The following is a 16,824-nucleotide window of genomic DNA, read 5'->3' as shown; positions in this document are numbered from 1 at the left end:
GAGGAAGCCACATTCAGGAGGGCTGATGTTTGGAGGTAGAGCCATCTACCTAGCCCACCAGACAGCTAATCTATGGACAAACTTGGTGCTGAAGAGGAGAGATGCTGTCTTGGCTCAGATCACCAGGTTTGTCGGTTCCGAGTTGGCATTAGCACCCAGGAACAGATTGGTACTGGGTTCTACTTCTCTGTTCCCTAGAGAAGGAGTGGAAGCCGCAGTGGACATACTACGATCTGAGAATAATGACCTGTTGTTCACCAGGCAGTGGCCAATTCCTTTGGGTCTTTGCATGTCACTGCAGCCCGACCTTCGGGTCAGGCTGGCCCTTCCTCTTTGGTTCCTAGGAAGTCCCAGGATTCCAAGGGCCCCTGCAGGAATACCCAGTCTTCTTCTTCCCCTGCTAGGAAGGGTGTGCGACAGTGCCCCTTTCAGCCCCCTGCCCAGCCTGGGAAAAGTGGGGGCAAGGGTAAGAAGGGAGGAGGACACTATGGGTGGAGTTCCTCCCCTCTTGCTGCCACTGGTTGGAGGTGCCTATCGACCCATTGGACAACATGGCAGCGATACAGAGTGGAAGCCTGGTTAGTGGATGTCCTATGGGTAGGATATCTTCTGCCCTTTGAGTTCCTGCGCCACCCCTCATCAAAACCCAGTCCACTTGCAGACATATGTTCCCGGCTCGCTGAAGGATTTAGCCATGTGGGAAGAGGTGAAGGTGATGCTGAAAAAAGACGTTGTGCAAGTCATGACAGACCGGTCTCCAGGGTTTTACAGCCGTCTTTATCTCGTAGAGAAGATGATGGGTGGTTGGAGACCAGTCATAGATCTTACCCCCTGAATCAATTTTTTCACCAGACTTGGTTCAAGATGGAAACTGTACGTTCAGTACTCACTGCCCATCAGTCCTCTTGCAAGTACCTCTGTTTACCCTCAGGGAGACAGTGTTCCAGTTCAGGGGACTTTGTTAAGGGTTCTCACCCGCTCCCCAGATGTTCACCCAAGTGTTCACCCTTGTGTCAGCTTAGGGCCCATTCGCACAGGATACGCCTTCTGAGGCATCTCAACAATTGGCCAGTCCTGGTGAGATCTTTGTCACAGTTGCTCCGGGACAGAGACCAACTTATCAAATTTTGTTGCAACCTGGGAGTCCTGATCAATTTCGAGAAGTCCAATCTCACACCCAAGCGGAGGTAAAGTATCTGGGGATGCTGATAGATATGGCAGCAGCAAGAGTCTACCTCTCAGACCTGCGTATCAGCAAATTCAGAGAGGCAGCACAGTTGTTTCTGTCTCGACAGTAACAACCAGCTTGTCAGTGGCAAGTTGTTCTCAGTTGCTTGTCATCCTTGGAGAAGCTGGTCCTCATGTGCAGCTACAGAGAGAGAGATTGTGACAAGTGTAGAGAGGAAGAGGGATCAGGAAAAGAGAGAGAGAGAGAGAGAGAGAGAGAGAGAGAGAGAGAGAGAGAGAGAGAGAGAGAGAGAGAGAGATCATCTCATTCTCCTGAAGTATCTGTTCTTTCGACTGCTGTGACTGCCTTTTCCCCTATTTCAAGTCCTATTACTGTATTCTGGATCACAATCTTCCGAGCCCAGTGCCTTAGCCAGCCTCAAAGCCAGGGTAGATATGAAGTTTGACGTCTTAGTGGATACATTAACCCATCCTGGGGCTTCAGTTAAGATCCTGATGGATCAAATGAATGTGCATAATGTTGGTGCTGGTGTTTTGTCAGTGGAGCAGGTGACTACTTATCCCACCGACACTCCTAGACTAATGTCCCTGCCAAACTTCCCTAACCCTGGGAGGAGGCAAACTGAACGTCCAAGGGAGGTCGGTGGGGTTTGCCCACGGGTAGTTGCCCCCTCAGCTGAGCCTGTTGTGCATTCCCAGGACTCAGTAGACAGTCACTGGAAAGGTGTCCAGGTGAATGTACATGCCTTGTCATCGAGTGGCTCCGATTCCAACTCAGACAGGGGTCATAGTTAGTGCTCTCCCAAGTCTTCCAGGCCATTGAAAAGGCCTGCAGCCCCTGAGCACACTCCTCTGCTTCCTTGTAACCTTTATGATGAGGCACCTGCAGGCACCGCTAATCTGCCAAAGATGGTGCTCTCCTGTTCTTTGAAGAAAGCCTTATCCCATATCAAAGGTTGGTTGTCCAAGAAGAGGGATCTCGGGAAGGCTGCTTTTTGTGCCCCTCCTCCTCACCTGGCGAATAGGAGGTATCGTTCCTACGCCACCGGGAAGCCCCTTCTTTGGGAGTGTCTGCCTCCTCCCGGGGGGACTTCTCTGGCTTGATCAGCTCAACACGTAGGTCGGCATTCGCCGCTGTCAATCTTCTTATCGTCTTTGGAGTTGGATCATTTAGTGAAAGGCTTGTTTAACCCATAAGGGATGGGCTAATTATTTATCATGCAACCCTCCAGACCAGGTAAACTTTAAGGTTGGCCATTTTAAGAAAAAACACATCAATGGAAAGCAGAAGATATGCAAATGCACAAGGTACAAGAAAAAAAACACTAAAAAATTTTCCCTACCTTTCATGGGAAGTTGAAAGTGACTATTTACAATTCTGTGTGGGGCCTGTTTTACAAAACACGCTTAAATTTTACCAAGTTATACATGTTTTTTTAATAATGTATTTTATTTTATTTTGTAAAATTATAATTACAGCTCGCACAGTATCATAACAGATAACTAAAATCAATAACAAATTTTGAGGATTTTGTTGTAAAATATTTACATAAATTTACTAAGATCGGGAGATGCAGTAACTTTTTTGGAGGTATGTTTTTTTAATATTTCTTTGCACTTTTCTCTGCAAAATTACAATTATAACTGACATCATATCATAAAAGATAAGAACTAAAGCCAAAAGCAATCCCTGGTTGTATTTATGATCAATCAAATAAATAAAAAGACATCATGGGAGAGAGAGGAGCAAGACATCCCCCCATGAAGTCAAGAAAAATACTGATCTCCCTGAGGGTGCCCACTGATTGAGCTGAGCTGAATTCTAAAGTTGCCACCATTCATTTATGGGCCATTGAAGTGATAGAAACTCTTTCCCGCTCGATACAGCCAAATCATATGGTGCGTAATATTAATATTCCTCTGAGGGGATCCTTCCATCACCCAAAACCTGTTTTAGATCCTCTCATGAGGGGATCTGTCCACCACCCAAAACCTGTTTTAGATCCTCTCATGAGGGGATCCGTCCACTAAGGGTTCAAGTCTATGAGATATTCAGCTTCCTGGATTGGACCGTGGGAGCTTTGACGAAGAAAATTGACAACTGTGACAGCCTCCAAGACAACTTTTCAGCGGATTTGTTAGCAGTATTGTCTTAAGTGGACAAAACGATTCGTGACGCCTCGCATGAACTGGCTGCGTTGTTTTCGTAAGGCATCCTTAAGAAGAGGGAGTTTTGGTGCTCTTTTATCACAAAAGGAGTCAGTCCCTCCCTATGGATCGTGGTAGTCTGTTCCCTAGTGCTACTTTAAAGCACGTAGCTTCTGAGTTACAGAAGAAGGCAATGTAAGACTTATTCGTGCAGTCTACAAAATGTCCTCAGCAGCTGAGTCATATGCCTGTGGCCTCCTCCAGTACCAGTGTTGCCTCTCTGTTGCAGCAACAGCCCTTTTGAGGGGGCAGAGCTGGATATCAGTCCCAACTCAGTCGATTCTGTATTTGAGAATGACGATTGATTCTCAGAGTGTTTGGGCTCACAGAGAAGAATTCAATCCTGCCTGCAGACTGTTCAGAAATTCCTTGCTCACCCTTCCTGCTCAGCCAACTAGTGGATGAGCCTCCTAGGCACCCTATCATCCATAGAGAAGTTTGTGCCTTTAAGGAGACTTCACACAAGACTCCTACAGTTCTTCCTCAAGGCCAGTTGGTGCAGGTAGACCCTCCCAGATTAATTTGCCTTCCCCACCACTCACGAAATCAAGGAGGGCCTTTGGTGGTGGCTCGTAGAAGGAAGATTCTCAGTCGGGAGATCATTACATCCGTTGAACCCAAGCCTAACCTTATTTTCCGACGCTTCAGATCTGGGTTGGGGGCTCATCTGCAGGATTTGAAAGTTGCAGGGACTTGCTCGCAAGAAGAAAAGGAACTCCACATCAATGTGAGGGCGCTGAAAGCAGTGCACTTGGCCCTCCAACATTTCGCTCGCTTCAGTGACTTGCGACGAGATGGTCACTGTACACTTGGACAACAATGTTGGCCTACATCAAGAATCAGGGAGGCACGCATTCCTTCTCTCTTTGCCAAGCAACCAAAGATCTCCTCATTTGGACCCAGAACAACCACACCTGGATTGTCACCCACTTTATTCATGGCAAATTGAACGTCCTTGCGGACAAATTAAGTCGCTGCAAACAAGTTCTACCAATGGAATGGACACTGAATCCACAGGTGTGCACTGACCTGTGGAAACGGTGGGAGAAGCCGTCGATAGACCTGTTTGCAACGTTGAAGAATCACTATCTTCCTCTTTGTATTGCTCTCCAATCCTGGACCATCAGGCTTGGGCAACGGATGCAATACTCCAGGACATGGTCCAACCTGGGCATGTATGCCTTCCCACCATTCAGCATGGTGAGGGAAGTCATCAACAAGTTTCAGTCACATAACAACAACTGTTCGATGACCCTTGTCGTCCTGTTTTGGCCACAGAGGGATTGGTTTCTGGACCTCCTCAGCCTGTTGGTGGACTTCCCAAGACTCCTACCACAGCGTCGAAGTCTTTTCAAGCAACCCCATTTCCATCATTTTCATCAAGGTTTGTCCACTCTCACACTAACAAGCTTCAGACTGTCAGGAAGCTTGTCACAGCAAAAGACTTTTTAAAAGCAGCTGAAAAGGCTAATGCCACCTGTAGGCGGCAATCCTCCTCCAACGTCTACCAGGCTAAGTGGTCAGTCTTCGGCAGCTGGTGTTGAAGATGCAGCATTTCGTCTTCTGAAACCACTTTAGCACAAATAGTGGACTTCTTGCTCTGTCTGAAGTCTTCCCATGGACTAGTGACTTCAACTATCAAGGGCTATAGGGCCATGCTTAATTCGGTGTTCAGGCATAGAGGCCTAAATCTTGCTACAAGTCATGATATTAATGACTTATTTAAATCTTTTGATACTTTGAAACAAGACAAACTAACTTCTATACCATGGAACTTAGATGTCTTACTTTGTTGGCTCTCAGGACCTCTTTTGAGCCCCTTCACGCTTCATCTCTGAGGGACTTAACAAGGAAAACCCTCCTTTTTGTTGCCTTGGCCACAGCCAAAAGAATTAGCGAATTGCAGGCCTTGGACAAGCAAGTTGGCCTCTCACAAGGGGATGCAGTCTACATATTCACTCTTGGGTTCTTAGCCAAGAATGAAACCACATCCAATCCCTGGCCTCGTTCTTTCTCTATCAAGAATCTGACAAGTATTGTCAGTCCAACAGACCAGGAGAGAGTACTCTGTCCGGTTAGAGCCCTAAAGTGTTATCTTGAGAGAACTAAAAACATCAGAGGTCCCTCTCACAACCTCTGGTGTTCAGTGAAGAACTATCTCATTCTATGTCCAGGAACGCAATGTCCTTCTTTCTAAGAGAAGTAATTTCTGAATCCCACAGGATATTCAGGAAGAGGTACTACCCTTGTCGAAAGTTAAAGCCCACGAAATTAGGGCAGTTGCCACTTCGCTGTCATTTAAAGGCAATCTATCTGTCTCCACAATACTTCAGTCTACGTATTGGAAATGTAGATCTGTTTTTGCCTCTCATTACGTACAAGAGACTACTTATGAAAACTGCAGTGCATTAGGTCTGTTTTCTTTAGCTGGCATTGTACTAGGGGAGGGAGGATAGGAGTATATCCTCTATTTTCTCTATCTCCTCACCTTGTTTCAGGTAATCAAGTTATGGGAAGCCCCCAGGGGTACTGTGTACCTGGAGGACCCACCAGTCATTCTTTTTAATGGTTGGGGGTTTGGTTTTTATGTGGTGTGTAGGTAACAGTTTCATCTGGTTGATTTTCTTGTACTGTGCCCAAGGTAAGGGCATTCTGTATTTGTTATGATGCATTGGTAACCATCGGAGCACTCCTTGGTTGCAAGGCACCCACTGGAGTAGAGGCAACCCTCAGCTTTACTGCTGCGCCACAACGGGATGATAATGAGCACCGACCAGAGGCAGTATCCGTCTGCTGTAGCTCTCTCACCAGGTAAGGTTAAAGCAAGCATTTACCAATGCTGGCTATAGGCTATATCTATTTCAAATTCATCTCCATTACTTGAGTGATTTTGAGTAGTTTGTATCCATGTATCCCATCTGTTTTTGTGGGATTCAGTAGTGTAATTACTTGGTAAGGTACTTATATAAAAATGACATAAAGCATGAACGAGCTGAGCTCTTGAGCCGGGTTGTATGTATTCTCCCCTGAAAGTGGGCGGGGTCAGTTACCTACACCAAAACAATAGAGCACTACCGCGAATTTGATAAAACTTAAGCCGCCACGAAAGTAAGAACTAATAGCAATGTAATTACTTGATAAGTATATATAAAATCATATTTTATTATAAAAATGTCATTTTGATTAGGCATACAAATCAGTCTCTTATATAGTTAAACCCAGTTCAACTGCCCTGCTTAGTCACTAGGGCTGAAGGAAAAGTGAGTGTGATGATCTGTAAATGAGGGATACTCCCCCACTCCCCCTTATCTCCACTTATTAACTACAATACCTTGTTTCCAAGTTTTTAATGACAGTTCCAGCTCATGCTGAAGGATACTGTTATGTAAAAGCCTCTAGTGTTTGTACCTAGGAAAAGTACAACTTATTTTTAAACATTATTGTAGTTATATTGTAGAGGAGTAACAATGAAAGTTTTGTAGAGGAGTAACAAAGAAAGTATTGGAGCTTTCTCACAGTAGTGCAGGTGTTCATGTACACACTGATATCATGTCACAATTACCTTACAGTATAGGGTTTATTTTTGCTCTTTCATTATACAAAGATAAATCAGCAATGCAGTTGATTAACATGGCAGTATTGCTCTGTGTGCAAGATAAAGGTCATAGATACTGAAGCATATGGATTACAAAGTCATGTATGAGACAAGCGATGACAGTGACATCACTAGAGTCTGTAGTGAGATGTCTTTCTGTGCCCTGTTACAATTCTGTTATTCTATTTTATAACATCAGACACTCATCGTTTAGGATCCATGATACCGTTACAGTCTGGTTAACAGGAATCACCAACATTGCACAAAAAACAGTTCCAGATACTTTGCTCATATTTAGGTTGATAATTATTATGAAAAGAATTTGTTTGCTGTGTTCTTCAAGTTCACTTTACCTGATGCCAAAGTTCATGAAGCCAGACCTGGAAAATGTTATTTAACTTTAGAAGTTTATTTTGGAAATGTACCCACTGGTACTCTTGACACCTAGATAAGCAGTGTTGGTGACCAAGCTTGTTTACCTCAATTCTTACCAAGACTTCACCTTTGATACATTATTCTTGAGAGCTTTTGTGTTAACTAAGTAGTCTGCATGCAGTCTTTTTTATAAAGGTTCCACAGTCATTCTGTATCCCAAGCAGCACTCTGCAGTATGCTGTGAGTTGCTGCCTACTTTTAAGGTCTGTAGGCATTAGAAAGAACTTGTTACCCATTCTTCTGAGTCTGCAACTTGAGCACAGGTAAAATGAGGACATCCACTGCAGATGTGATACCTTATACTATATTTGAAGTAACCAGATCTGATTCTTGTTTTCTCATGTACCTAATACCAACCTGATAATTTCACAAGTTGAATGGGTTAAGTTTTGTGCTGAACAGCCCAGATATCATTAGCCTCCTTTGTAAAAAAAAAAAAAAAATCTTGTATCAGCATACTGAATTATTGCGTAAACAACTTGTTTTATATTCAAACCATCATTTTCAAGGACTGCCTCTACTACCACAATGTAGATTTGGCCATGCTCTATGGGTGAAGTGATGAACCTTGGTGGCTTAGAGAGAACTTTATTTTATCTTTTTTAGGAAAGTGGTGTCACCTCAATAAGAAATTTATAAAGTACTGTAACGATTTCAGATTTTTCAAAACACTTTATCTCATCTAACAGGAATTTATGGTATAGATATTTCATGATTAAAGGAAAATTTTTTATAAGTAACTTACGTAGTAATTACATAGCTATTAGTTTCACACATTTGGCAGCTAAAATTTTGGTCGCACTAGTTTGTTTTAGGGTAGGTGGCTCGCCCCACCCGCTTTCAGGGGAAAGCGAGGAACAACTTACCAAAGAGCTTCAATTTGTTTCTGCCAATTGATGACCGTAGACCACTTGTTGGCAGCAGCTTTAATTTTTGGAATTCATTACTTTCCTGTTGTTTTCATTGGTCATTACTTTTCTGGCTGTTTTCATTGGCAATTGGTGAAGTATTCTTCTATCGGTAGCCTTTCAGCATTTTAGCTAGTGACAGGTTTTTCTTTATTGAGACCTTATCAATTGATTTCGACGTTTTTTCCCCAATTTTGACTTATTACTTGGCTTTCATGATGTCTGACTCAAGTGTATCTAGCTTTAGGTATTGCAGCAAAGGCTGCAATACACAACTGACTAAAGAATCATACTATTCGCATATGATGTGCATAGTATGTAGGGGCAGGTGTGCTCTGTTGATTTGAGATGTCAAGAGTGTGCACAGATTGGTACATTAAAAAGTGGAAGACTTTGGAATCTCATTTAAAGAAATTGGCTAGGAACAAGAAGAGAAAGGCGACTGCTAGGGCGGAGAGTAGTAAGTTGTTAGCTAGCCAGGAATCGTCTATTGCCAAATCTGATTCTAATGTTCCTTGATTTCAATGATCCCCATTCCAACCCCTAACTATTCCGCCCTCTCCTTTGCCTGGCTCCCACACTTCCAAATCCAACCCCATGGCCAGCCTTGAGTTGAAAATTGATAAAAGATTTGAGTTGATAGTGGAATCCATTGCCCAATTAGCATCTTCAGTGAAAGTCCTAATGGACAAGAAGAGTGATTCAGAGCGCCCAGTAGCGCCCAGTGCTAGTAAAGTGTTGGTGGAGTAGGTGGCTGCTCGTCTCGCTGATTCTCCTAGGCAAAGGTCCCTGGCATACTCCCCAAAACCTGGAAGGAGTCAAACTGGTAGCCTAAGGGAGGTTGGTGGGGTCTGCCCATGAGTAGTCGCCCCCTTGGTTCAGCCTGTTGATGTATCCCAGGTTGCAACCAAGAGCCATTGAGCTCCAAGCAGTATTGGAGTTCCCTTTGGAAGTTGAGTGCCCAGTAGCACCAGAGTACCTGGTAGCACCCAAGCGCCCAGTGGCTCCTGAACGTACAGTAGCGCCCGAACTCCCAGGTCAGAACGCCCATTGGCAGCCACACGTCAAAATTCATCTGTTCATCGTACTTCATTGATCGTCGTCCCTATATCCTCTTCCTTTGGTTGGAGTTTCTTCAGTGCAGTGCCCAGAGCCTTCGTCTGCACAAGTGACTCCTCATACCCAGGCTCCTGCCTCTGGTATTCAGGTGCCCGCAGCTATTTTGGACCCTATTCAGAGTAAGCTGGACAGTATTTTAAGCCTGCTCATGAAGGCTCCGGCAGCTCCTCAAACTCAGCAGACTTGTCTTTGTTGCCAATATCTTCTGATGAAGAAGAGGTGGTGGACCAGGACACTCCCTCTTCAGCTTATGCCTTATTGTTGAGATTTCTGCTTGCTACTTTCCCAAGTTTCTTTTCTCCAGCAGCACCTTCCTTGCCTGCGTCTGCCTTTTTAATGGAGTCTCAGACTTATGGGTCTTCGAGATTACCTAAGATGGTACTCTTCTTCAGTGAAGAAGGCTATAAATGAAGTGGAAGGATGGCTCACAGAGAAGGACCAAGGTGGAGCTGCCTTCAGTTTTCCTCCTTCCAGGTTTTCTCGGGAGAGATACCGGTCTTATACCACAGGGGAAGCTCCTTCCTTGGGAGTTTCTGCCTTCTCCGAGGGGGACTTCTCCGGGTTGATAGATTCGGTCCGAAGATTGGCATTTACGTCAGTGAAGATAATGTTCTCCACGGCAGAATTGGCTCATCTTTTAAAAAACTTGTTTAAAGTTTTTGAAGTTATGAGCTTCTTGGATGGGTCAGTGGGTGCTCTAGCTCGCAAGATCAGAGACTGCACGGTTTTGCCCCAGGATTCTTCCACTGACTGGCTTTGAGTCCTTTCTTTTATTGACAAGGGGATCAGGGATGGTTCCCAAGAATTGGCCTCCCTTTATGCTATGGGCATATTGAAGAAAAGAGCTTTAGTGCTCGTTCACATTTAAGGGAGTGACTCCCTCGCAAAGATCGGCACTCCTGTTTTCTCCCTTAGATCATCTTCATCTTTTTCCGCAAGCTACAGTTCTTGGTATACCTTCCGATCTTCAAAAGAAGATTACCCAAGATCTTCTGACCCAGTCCTCTAGATGCCCAAAAGAGATGACCATTTTTGGTTCCAGAGCAGCAACACCTCTACAGATGCATCCCTTTCGCAGCAGCAGGCAAAGGACTCACTCTAGTTCAAGATCTAACGTCCATTTTGCGCCTCGCTCCGTTAAGAAGTCTGCCTCTGGATCTTCCTCTAGGAAATGAGGACAATGTCCTCCATACTCATGTAGGAGCCAGGCTTCTTCTCTTCTGGGAGTGTTGGGAGGAGAAGGGAGCAGAACCCTGGATAGTCAATGTCCTGAGGAACGGTAAAACAATATCCTTTGTGCAGAAGCCTCCTTTAGTCAGCACGCCTGTTGCATTGACAGCTTACTCGTCAGGCTCAAAGAGGTTTGTAGCCCTCTCGCTAGAAGTTTCGTCCCTCTTCAGGAAGGGAGCTATAGAGACGGTCGAAGACATTTATTCTCTAGGGTTCTACAACTGACTGTTTGTAGTCCCCAAGTCATCAGGAGGCTGGAGATCTGTCTAAAATGTCAGCACCCAAAATCTTTTTGTCCAAAAGACAAAATTCAAAGTGGAAACCAACCAAACAGTCCTTTCATCCATTTGCCAGGGAGATTGGATGACGTCCATAGATATGCAAGATGCATACTTCCATGTCCCTATCCACCCAGACTCAAGGAACTCAGGTTTGTTTTTGAGGGCAAGGTGTTCCAGTTTCGTGCCTTGTGTTTCGGTCTCTTGATGGCCCCCCAGGTTTTCACCAGAGTTCTTGCTCCCCTTGCAAAGTGGCTACATCTGATGGGAATTAAAGTATCCCTTTACCTCGACGATTGGCTCCTTCAGTCCTGATTGAGAGACTAATGTACAGAGGACCTTCGGAGAACCCTTCTCCTGGCCCAGGATTTGGGCCTTCTCATCACTGTACAGAAATCCCAGCTGACTCCTTCTCAGGAGATTCATTATTTAGGGATAGGATGGACTCTCGGGGTTTTTGGGCTTTCCCAGCCCCGAAGAGAATAGTCTTGCCTGAAGACGGTAAATGGGATCTTGACTCTCAACAACTGCTCGGCCAACAGATGGATGAGTCATTTGGGCACCTTGTCTTCCATAGAGCAGTTCGTCTTCCTAGGCAGGCTTCATATGAGACCTCTACAGTTTTTTCTAAGGGTCAGCTGGGACAGGAAGAATCTCCTAGACACGTTTGTTTTTCCGATATAAAGAAAGAACTATGCTGGTGCAGCTGCGAAAGAAAACTATCGGAAGGAAACTGTCTCCTCCCTCTGAACCCCAGCCTAGAATTCTTCTCAGATGCATCAGATCTAGGTTGGAGAGCTCTTCTGGGGAGCAAAGAAGTCTCCAGGACATGGTCCCAGGAGCAGAGATCTTGTCATATAAATGTCAGGGAACTAAAGGCGATACATCTAAGCCTTCAATCTTTAGCATCGGAGGTGTGCAACAAGACAGTGGCAGTCCATTTAGAGAGCACGACTGCCCTGTCTTGCATCAAAAAGCAAGGGGGAACTCTCTCCTTCTCCCTATACGAGAGTGAGAGACCTCCTCTCTGGATGGACCAGAACAACACAAGAGTAGTGACTCATTTCATTCAAGGAAGACTCAGTGTCCTGGTGGACGAATTGAGCTACCAGAAACAGGTTCTCCCCATGGAGTGGACACTAGACCCCCTGGTATGCTTAGACCTTTGGAAACTGTGGGGGAAACCGTATTGGATATTTTCGCTACTTCCAGAAACCATCGTCTCCCGTTGTTCTGTATGCCAGTCCTGGATCCTCTAGCATGGGTGACAGATGCCATGTTCCAGGACTGGTCAAACAAAGGACTCTATGCTTTTCCACTGTTCAGTGTGGTGAGACAAGTGATAAGTTTCAGTCTCACCAAAATGTCTCAATGATTTTTATAGCGCCATTTTGGCCAGCGAAGGAGTGGTTTCCGGACCTACTCGAGCTGCTGACAGATTTCCTGAGGTTGCTGCCTCAAAAGCAGCAGCTACTCAGACAACTGTACTTCAGGCAGTTTCATCAAAGCTTGTGTACTCTGGCCCTGACAGGTTACAAACTGTCAGATTACGTAGAAAGAAGGGCTTTTCAAGAACAGCTTCAGAGTCTATTGCCAAATGTAGACGGCAATCTTCAGACAAAGTCTATCAGGCCAAGTGGGGGACCTCTAGGGCATGGTGTAGAAGACACAATGTCTCCTCTATTCAGACCTCTGTAGCAGAAATAGAGACTTTCTGCTATATTTAAGAACATCTAGAAGTCTTTCCGCTTCTCCTATAAAGGGACACAGAGCCATGTTAAGCTCCATCTTCCAACACAGTGGAACAGATTTGTCCTTTAACCAAGATTTGTTCGGCCTCATTAAGTCTTTTGATACACCGCCAAACAAAAGGAAACATCTGTGGTCTCTTGGAACTGGACATAGTGCTCAGATGGTTATCTAGTCCTCGCTTTGAACCCATGCAATCAATTTCATTAAGAGAACCTAACTAGAAAGACCCTTTTTCTGGTTGCTTTGGCAACAGCAAAACGGGCCATTGAAATTCATGCTCTGGATAAAAGAATCAGTTTCTCCCAAGGGAATGCAGTGAGTTCTTTTTCCCCTGGGATTCTTGGCTAAGAATGAGACACCATCTAAGCCCTGGCCCCGTTCTTTTATAATTAAAAGCCTGACTAATAAATTGGGTCCAGATGAAGAGGAGAGAGCTCTCCGTCCTGTGAAGGCGCTTAAGCATTGAATTTGTGGGACTTCATGCAGTCTTTGATGTTCAGTGAAAAACCCTTATGCCCTCTAGTTCCTTATTGGATGGGTCGGTATAGTTCTCGGCTAGCACTCTGCTGGACCCGCGTTCGAGTCTCCGGCCGGCCAGTGAAGAATTAGAGGAATTTATTTCTGGTGATAGAAATTCATTTCTTGGTATAATGTGGTTCGGATTCGACAATGAACTGTAGGTCCCGTTGCTAGGTAACCAATTGGTTCTTAGCCACGTAAAATATGTCTAATTCTTCTGGCCATCCCTAGGAGAGCTGTTAATCAGCTTGGTGGTCTGGTTAAACTAAGGTATACTTATGCCCTCTGTCTAAGAATGCCATGGCATTCTTCCTTAGAGACCTTATATCAGAAGCCCATTCCTGAGGTGGAGAGGTTTTTCCCTCATGTAAAGTTAAAGCTCATGAAAAAAGGGCAGTCGCCATTTCATTGGCGTTCAGTCGGAATTTATCCCTCTCATCTATCTTACAATTGACTTTTTGGAAGTGCAAGTTGGTGTTCACTTCCCATTACTTGCGTGACGTTGAAACAAGTTTATGGTAAGCACAGTACCTTGGGTCTGTTATCCGTGGCTGGCATGGTGTTGGGGGAGGAAACGTAGGAAGCAGTAATTCCTTTTTTATTATCTCTTTGCCTTGCATAGGGTGTTGAGTCCTAGGAGAGCCTGGGGGTACTGTGTACTTGGAGTACCCTCCAGCTTTTAATGTTTGGGTATTGGTTTTTATTATTTTTTGGGTGGTATAGGTGGCTGTGTATTTTTTCTGGTTGTATTTTGTGGTTCTGCTCCCTGGGCAGGAACAACTTGTATTCTTTGATATACCGCCTCACCTCTACACAATGAGCGCCAACCAGAGGCAGTATCTACCTGCAGCAGCTCTCTTATCAGGTAAGGAAACAACAAACATTGATTCAATGTTAGCAAATTTTTCTATTCTCAACTTCATTATCGTTCCTAATGTTTGGGGTAGATGTGTCTATGCATCCCACCTCCTGTCAATGTGGGAATCAGCTACGTAATTACTGGGTAAGTTACTTATATAAATATAACATTTTATAATGAAATAAAGTTTTTTATATACTTACCCAGTAATTACATGATTGGAGCCCTCCCTTCTCCCCTTGCATAAACAAATTGAAGCTCTTTGCTAAGTTGTTCCTGTCTTTTCCCCTGAAAGTGGGTGGGGCAAGTCACCTACATGAAAACAAACTAGAGCAACCCGTGAATTTCAAAATTTTAGCTGCCAAACATATGAAACTACTGTAATAGCTATGTAATTACTGGGTAATTATATATAAAACTATTTTTTTTTTATTGTAAAAGTGTCAATTTTTTGGTTTGCAGATAAGGAAAATGGCTCAGAGTACTTCAAATACAGACTGGCAAACTGGAATGTCTAGAATAAGTCAGAGAGCTGGATATCTTTTGCAGAGTGGGCAGTGGTCTGATTGTACATTTGTCGTTGGAAGTGGAAATAATCAAAAGGTATTATTGCTGTAATTTTTATGCTTTATGTTGCATTTTACTAGAAATAAAAGCATAATAACAGAAGTTATTGTCTTAAAATCTACAATATTTTTATAATTTTGAGGAACTTACATTAGTTGGATCTTTGATTTGGAGCCATTTTTATGTCAGAGCACTGATGTTTATAATACATATTATTTGGGATGAATCTTACATACTGTTAAAGATAGCTTATATCTCTGTGCCGATAGGTGAGCCAGCATCCAAACAAAAGATCGAATGGCTGCCCGGATGACTGTCTAGTACACCTGTTCTCCACCAGATGTGTTTTGAATGTTTTAGCTCGTCAGAATTATCCTTGTTGCCATTGTGTATAGGTGCTTGTTAGTATTTCATGGCTGTTTGCTGCAATCACAGTACTGTACATTTACTGTACTTGTTCTGACACGATATACAAACCATCGGTCCTTTACATTAGGAATTACTTTCAGCGTAGGCTGGAAACGGCCGTTAAACTCTTGAGCAAGGTGGTTAGGCAGTAACTACCACCAGGTAGGCGGGAATACCCGCCTGCCCAGATGTAAACATTCCAGTTTGCTTTCGGCCATCATGCGTTGCAGATGTGGTTTCGGATCTCTCCGCATAACCGAGTGGTAATGCTTCTCTTCCAGTAGCCTTTTATTTAGATACTGGGGGCATTCTTGGGCTCCTGCCCTCCATGTACAAGGGCATGACTACTTCCTTCCTACTTGTGCTGAGTGTTGTTTTCGCCACCTGCACTGAGAGAGTTGAGGGGCGGGTGGGAGGTTGCGGGCATCGTCTGTAAGTTACGCTTCCACAGCGCTCTTGGTGGCCTCCCCTCCGTCCTTTTCTCTCCCCATAGGTTCTTTCTTATCTCTCCTTTGGTAAAGATCTCTCTCCTTCGCCCTCTTCGCTCGCTCGTCGGGCGAAGTCGGTGGGGCGGTCGGGTGACCTCTTTTTGGAAACCTCCTCTCGCTGCGTTGGGCAGTTCCCCTTGTAGCGAGAGGAGTTTTCTTCTCTAATCATCTTTGCTTTTTTCTTTCAGGTTGACAGTGAGCATCGCAGACACAGCAGTAGTTGGCTGGATATCTCAGGGGATATCTCGCATGAAGGCGTCCCGACATTCATTTAGTGTTGCTTCGGGATCGACCACAATACCTGGCTGGATGACAGTTCCACGTCGGGATCGTTCCGACTCTGTTCCTGGCGTTGTGGATTGATCACTGTCATTGCTGGACTTCATGTATGCTGTGGCAATGCCCCTGGCATATCTGTGGTCCATCTACTCCTGCTGTTCCCTGTGTTACGCTCCTGTTAACTCGATGACAGGCTCTGGAAGGCTCTTCCATGACTCCTGCTGCAGCCGTCCTCATCATTCCTGTCACTGCTGGTAACTTTCATGTGACGTTCCTGGCCGTTGCAGTAGCTCCTGCCTTCTGAACCGCTTCCGTAGCTCCTGCATCGGCTGTCCTGATCGTGCCTGCTGCTTCTCCTGGTGGTCATGCCCGGGGCTGCTTCCGTTGTGTTCTTGCCAGCTGCCCTGGAGGTTACGATGTCCGCCATCCTGTAGAAGATGTCGGCGTGAAGGTGAAGGAATTCGCCTTGTGGAAGTGAAGTTCCTGGCCATTGCAGTAGTTCCTGCCTTCTGAACCGCTGCCGTAGCTCCTGCATCGACTGCCCTGATCATGCCTGCCGCTTCTCCTGGCGGTTGTGCCCGGGACTGCTCCTGTTGTGTTCCTGCCAGCTGCCCCAGAGGTTACGATGTCCGCCATGCTGTAGAAGATGTTGGTGTGAAGGTGAAGGAAGTCCCCCTGTGGAAAGTGACGTTCCTGGCTGTTGCAGTAGCTCCTGCCTTCTGAACCACTGCCATTGCTCCTGCATCAGCTGTCCTGGTCATGCCTGCTGCTTCTCCTGGTGGTCGTGTCCTGGGCCGCTTCCGTCGTGTTCCTGCCTGACTGCCCTGGAGGTTACCATGTTTCGTGTCCACCATCCTGTAGAAGATGTCAGTGAAGGTGAAGGAAGTCACCTTGTGGAAGTAGCCGCCACTGTCTTCATCTTATCTTCGATTTCGTCTTTTGCTGCCTCTTCCCTTCCTCTCCTGAGGTCCAAGGGGGTCTATCGGTCGAA

At 45.2% G+C, this 16,824-nt stretch overlaps 1 protein-coding gene across 7 annotated transcripts in view; it reads left to right on the top strand.

Annotated features, from left to right (window-relative positions):
• The window catches only part of LOC136848877 (BTB/POZ domain-containing protein 6-B-like), a 309,776-nt gene that overhangs the window by 47,927 nt on the left and 245,025 nt on the right, over positions 1 to 16,824 (top strand). For all 7 annotated transcript variants that reach the window (XM_067121709.1, XM_067121737.1, XM_067121734.1 and 4 more), the window contains exon 2: positions 14,554 to 14,694. In XM_067121709.1, the coding sequence (XP_066977810.1) occupies positions 14,554 to 14,694 (141 nt within the window). The remainder of the gene's footprint in view (positions 1 to 14,553; positions 14,695 to 16,824) is intronic.

This window comes from Macrobrachium rosenbergii, chromosome 2, assembly GCF_040412425.1.
Source record: "Macrobrachium rosenbergii isolate ZJJX-2024 chromosome 2, ASM4041242v1, whole genome shotgun sequence".
Lineage (NCBI taxonomy): Eukaryota > Metazoa > Arthropoda > Malacostraca > Decapoda > Palaemonidae > Macrobrachium > Macrobrachium rosenbergii.
This window is presented reverse-complemented; position numbering and strand designations above follow the sequence as displayed.